The sequence below is a fragment of the Siniperca chuatsi genome, linkage group LG15, assembly GCF_020085105.1.
Source record: "Siniperca chuatsi isolate FFG_IHB_CAS linkage group LG15, ASM2008510v1, whole genome shotgun sequence".
Classification (NCBI taxonomy): Eukaryota; Metazoa; Chordata; class Actinopteri; order Centrarchiformes; family Sinipercidae; genus Siniperca; species Siniperca chuatsi.
Window position 1 is genome coordinate 11,114,571 of NC_058056.1, and position 6,000 is coordinate 11,120,570.

The 6,000-nt window shown below is 38.0% G+C and overlaps 1 protein-coding gene across 4 annotated transcripts in view; it reads left to right on the forward strand.

Annotated features, from left to right (window-relative positions):
* Window positions 1–2,180, forward strand: part of col12a1a (collagen, type XII, alpha 1a) — a 57,533-nt gene extending 55,353 nt beyond the window's left edge. For 3 of the 4 annotated variants that reach the window (XM_044166535.1, XM_044166536.1, XM_044166538.1), the window contains one exon: window positions 1,302–2,180. In XM_044166535.1, the coding sequence (XP_044022470.1) occupies window positions 1,302–1,450 (149 nt within the window). In that variant the 3' untranslated portion in view covers window positions 1,451–2,180. Of the gene's footprint in view, window positions 1–441 lie in introns of all 4 variants that reach the window. The other variant, XM_044166537.1, reaches the window with a different exon arrangement.
* Window positions 2,181–6,000: the final 3,820 nt, after the last annotated feature.

The following is a 6,000-nucleotide window of genomic DNA, read 5'->3' on the forward strand; positions in this document are numbered from 1 at the left end:
TCGCTGTGGCTAGCTAGCTAATTAAGCTAACGTTAGCTCCATGAGTTGGTTGAAAGTTACATGTCCTTGGCAAAAAATCAGCATTCTCACCAGGTGACATGGAAGACATGGAAATATAAGAAACAGCATTGTTCCTGTATTGCAGTGTAGAGCTGGTTAGTCCTAGTATTAAAAGTATGATAAGGAAAAATTTAAGATCAGACTCGTACTCTAGCAACCCCGTTTTAATGCTTAGCTTACATACTTGGACAAGGGGTTTAGCGAACAGTCAGTTAGGAGCCACTATGTTTCAATACCTCCATACATTTGATGTACAATTTTAAAACTGGCATGTTAAGCATTCTAGCTAGTGGTGAATGATGACTTACTTTAAATCAAATAAGATGCTTATAACTTTGTTCCACAGAAAAAAAACTCACATCCTCTTTGAACTATTTTCAGGTTTGGCATAGTAAACGTTCTAAGTGACCTGTGCCGCTTACACTTTGAAGTCCTGTTTCTGAGATTGCCCATTTGCTATGGGGCATGTAAGGATAATCACCATGGACATAATTATTGAACATTAACAACAAACATTACGAAAGCCAAAAAACAGAACGGAGTGGACTGGCACTAACATCATCTCACAGCTACAAGCTACAGTGATGGCAACCTGCTGGCCTGTTTGCATCTTAAACCACAAACCGTTGGGGGAAAAAAAAAACAGAGACTGTGCATTTCTACGAAGGAAGGAGCATGTACAAATACCACCCAAAACAACTACTAACAAAGAGGATTTCATAACTGAAAGCAATGTTAATGTGGAGGTGATGTGTAAATAAAACTAATTTTTGTGCCTTGTAAATGATTGTATGAACCAGGACATTTCACTAAAAATCAAGTTAACATCTGTATTGAGCTTGTGCCTCATAACCCTCTGCTTACTTACCACCAGCATAACCTCTGTTTATGACGCCTCAAGTGACTTAAACAGCTCTGGTCCAGACTGAAGCATGTTCCACTTGTACTTTTAATCATCATGTTCTTTGTGTACGTTGGCTAAATGTTGCTCTCTTGCCATTTCCATGTGTCCTTTGTAGTATCAGCTGGTTATTTTACTACGTCTTATTATCCAATTGCTTGTAAATGTCATCACAGCATTTGAAACTGTTTTTTATTTAGCTTTTTTGGTACTTTAGGAAGCAGTAGTTTGACACAGAACATTTTTTGGAATTCCAATGTGCAATATAATTTGAATTGTGCATGTGAAAAGTTATAGAAGGAATCCTTTTTTTGATTGGCCGTCCCGAATATTTTTCTAGCCAACCGCTACCAGCCTGAACCTGAGGTAGAGTCTATACCTGTGGAGCCAGCTGGAGAGTTTGAGACAATACAATCACCCGGTTACTCACGAAACCAACGAGGAAAGAGGTCACTACCACAAGAAAATACAGAAGCACTAGCATCATAGCTACAATGAGCAGTTCTCAGAAAGTGTAATATTGAAATAGCATCCATGATCACTTATGTAAAGTGATTTTCAGAACAAAATTAGTACTTATATGGGTTTGATACCCCCTGGCTATATTGAAAATATATATTTTTCTGACATGAGAAAGTTTAGCAAGATGAATACAAACCTACATGTTCGTTCATTACAAACCTGTGTGCTTGCTAAGTGTTCCCTTTAAGTGTCTGCTTGTAACATAACTGCAAGTGTTTATCGGACTCCAATGTGTAATGCACTAATCATGTGAAAACCAGCAAGTATGTCGAAGGAAGTACAGTATGTATGTTTTTGAACACTTTCAGACTATGTCAAACTTCAGTATGTAAAGCTGTTTCAGATACTCTAACGGAAAAAAAGACAATTAATTCGATCTCCAAAGATTTGTTCATTGTGATGTTTTCTTAGGCCTGTAAACCAAATGATTATCTGACTTATTGTAACAAACCAAACTTTTTTTTTTGTTACCAAAGGTGGAATTGCATGTTTGTGTTGTATATTTACTGAGGATTTCTAAGTCAGAATATAGTTGTTGTTTTCTATCTATGCAGTTTGGATTTGGTTGCAAGACTATGGACATAGAATTGCTTTTCTCATGTTTTAACTGCACATTTTGTGAATTCCACACAGCCTTATTTTCTTATTTATTTCTGAAACAGAAGAGGCATTTTTCAATAAAACTACTGAAAATGTAGCATTTGTTTCAGCTCTCTAGTCGTTTTTGTCTTTTGCCGACAACTCTTTAAAAGGGACAGTTCACCCCAAAATCAAAAATACATATACCTGTAGTGCTATTTATCCATCTAGATTGTTTTGGTGTGAGTTGCCAAGTTTTGGAGATATCGGCTGTAGAGCTGTCTGCCTTCTCTCAAATATGATGGAACCAGATGCCACTCGGCTTGTGGCGCTCAAAGTGGAAAAAAATACATTCGAAAAACTCACCAGCAAAATCTCTTTCCAAAAATCATGACCCGGTTACTCAAGATAATCCACAGACCTTGTTGTGAGCAGTTTCATGTAGGAACTATCGGTAGAAAGAAAATAGTTCCTACATGAATCTGCTCACAATATCTGTACATTCTCACAATATCTGTACATTGTGTATTCAGCCCAAGCTCTGGGCTCACATGTATTAGTGAAAAACCGAAGGTCAGATCCTCAGCTGCTGTCTAATGACATCTCAACATGCAACTATTTTCCTTTTTATACTAAACTCCTCAGAGTTTATTTGATGAATGACAAAAGCAGCTCTTCCCAACATTAAGCCTTGAAAATACGCTTTGAAGTTTGAACCTTTATTTATTTTGACAGCTAAAGATATTTTGCGCCGTCCATAATGTCAGTTAATGTCAAGGCAACAAGAAGAGAAAGGAGAGAGTGTGAAAACAGACAGTCCACAATACCTAACATTTCCAACATGTGAACTGCTTCACAGTCTTTTACATACACCCAGTTGGCTTACATCCTTTCAGGTTGTAATGATTAAGCATAGATTTCCGTGAGGAAACAATGCAAATAAGACTGGGCAGATAACAGCCCTGGAAAAACTCACAGATTTCCACTCATTAGGCATATCTAAAGGTGAAATAAGAGCTGTATGAGGCAAGGAACAACTGACGCGCCATTTCTGTTTATTGTGATGAAGGGAAAGCATGTCTGAGGAGGAGTTCTGCACAAATGCCAGAGATAACGACTGGGGAGAAATCCTCTATAGAGACCCTTTAATTTGCAACTCTTATTTTCTAAAGTTTCCAAGCAATTTATGAAGCACCTTTGCAAAAGCCCCTCAAATGGTCTTGGAACTTCAAATAGATTTTATAGAAGTTTATATTTCATGAGAGTTGGGAATTGCAGGTAAAGTACTGCATGAGTGTCGAGGCGGAGAGATGGAGGTGAGTCTGCAAAAGCATTTCACATACAGAAAAGAGCTTACATGAGAACAAATGTAGAGAACACTGCCATGTAAATCTCCCTTTAGCAGGTACATTGTCATATATGGGAGAAACCATAGCTATAGTCTCATGATGTGGCTTTTCCCCTCTTCATTTACAATACGTCACAGCAAGACTCTCTGAGACATACTGGCCTTGTAGAAATATGTTCACACCTGTTATAAGTGATACGCTGCTCATACTATTTCTCGCTGTTGCCTTTAAGTCGCCTTTTTTCCACCACAATCAATCATACCATGTTTCCTTCTAAACGCATATAAAAATCTGTCTTCAGTGATGCCTGATACCATCCTCACTGTAACCCAGTCTGGTTTCTGTCTGCTGATTTCTTTGAGTTTGTTGACAATCCAGCGTGCATCTGTGTTCACTTTGTGGCAAGAGTTTCAAGTGGGCTGTTCAATAGTCTGCGGTTGTTACAGATTTTTAACTAACTCCTGTTTTATCTCCAATTGTTCCCTTGCAAACAGGAGACAAAGTGTCTCTTCCACAGCAGTGGGTCAGACTATTGGTGGTCTTATGTAGCACTGAATTCCAAAATGAAGGTTTAAACCTGCATTAATTGCTTTTTCTGGCCACTCAAGGGCAGCGGAAAACAACTGGAAAAACAACACTGACTGATTATCCCCTCAAAAGGTTGATATGGCGAACGTGTTAGCTAACAGTTGCCTACAGTATTTACACATTTAGCAGATACGAAGCAACGTTAGCATTTACTTGGAGTTGTGTTTCTGGATACCTGGCAAATGTAAAATCATTATTTACTCTGCTTTTAGCTCTGTTTGGTCTCCATCAACTGAGGGAAATATTTGGCTCTTTAGCTGCTAAGTGCTCCACTATGTTCACCAGCTAGTTGCTAACTTTGCTAACTTTGTCTGCTGTTTAGTGCAGGTAGCATTTAGTGGGTTTATCAGAGATTTTCTGGAAACAGTGGCTGGCTGCATCTGGAAACAATGCTGATAGGAGCAATGAGACTGAATTAAAACCAAAACAAAGAGCTGAAAAATGCTAAAATGCTCTATAGAGCTGAGGGAAACTGCAGAGTTGGGTGATATTCTGGCGAATTCATCACTACAAGCAACAGCTTTTACATTACACATAATTTTCATTCATTCATTCAACCTTTATCATTGAGGGTGAACCTCATTTACAATGATGCAGAGATTACACCATAGAAAATACAAATCAACAAACAGTTAAAATAGTTACCATGGGAAATACTACAAAATCATTTAAAACAGTTACAGGCAGGTACACTGATTACACCTGAAGTACATTCCTGAAGTGTCCAAGAGGTGTAAGAGTGTTCAGTTTTGGGTCACATTGCAAGCGATTCCATGAGTCTGCTGCACTAATACTAACAACAGTCCTTCCAAGATCAGTCCTGGCATGAGGTACATGAAGATCAGCCAGTCACTGGAGCGAGTTAAAAGTGGGCCAGGGTTCCAATGCAACATAGATGTGATATATGATGGTAATTTTCCGACCAGGGCTTTATGGATACACAGACACCAATGCTTATTGCTTCTCTCAGTCAGAGAAGATCAAGCGCCCTTATCAAAGAGGATACAGTGGTGAGTATTGTAACTATCACCAGTAATAAACCTCAGGGTTGAGTGGTAAACAGAATCTAAGGGTATAAGTGTGGAGGCAGCAGCATGTCTGTAAATTACATCTGCATAGACCAGAACTGATAGGAGAGTTGATTCAACACTACTCTTCTTATAAATCAAAGGAAAGCTGAAAATTACACATTGTACCATTAATCAAATAAAGGTAGTGTGCAGACAAACTCTTTTATAACTGAAGGTTGAGGCTCTCCACCAGTCAAAAAGTCAAATCTGGGAACAATGTAAAATTCTTACCATATTGTCGATAAATGTAATGTGGAATAGGATGATGAAACTTTAATATTGCCGTACTGTATATAAGGTAATGTTTTGCATAATTTCTTAAAAAGCTTTGATGTACTATTATAGAAGGTCAGAGATTCTCAAACTGTCTAAAATTTCAAAGACTTTTCACACCTTCACTATGGCAGCAGCAAATCCATATCAAGCGTGTGATGTGATATCAGTGTTGGCATGTCAAAACACAGACTGAGGTTCAAAGAAAGCAAAACTCACCACAGCAATTCTCTAGTTTTTGATTTACTGTGGAGCTGCATAACTGAGTAAAAGTTTAAAGAACGCTGTGAGACATTTTTCTTGTATCTCTGTTAAACGATTTACGATTCTTTCATGGCATTAATAAAGCAGCTTAAATTTACGGTGAATTATTGCATGCCGTTTTATATGGATTCAGTGCCATAATAGAATAGAACCATGGATGGGCATTGGGCAGCAGATTAGATGAATTAGCATGGCATTGAAAAGTAATCATAAGTGATTGAAATGTAGAATTTTATTTGGAGTTTTAGGACCGCTATGAAAGCACAAGCATGAGAATTGGTGGGATGACAGCTAAATAATGGAGAGCACATGATATGGAACACAGACACGGTAAAGTTTATATATTTTCATTTATCTTCGGTACAGCTCTTCTCATAATGTAACCTACTGTACA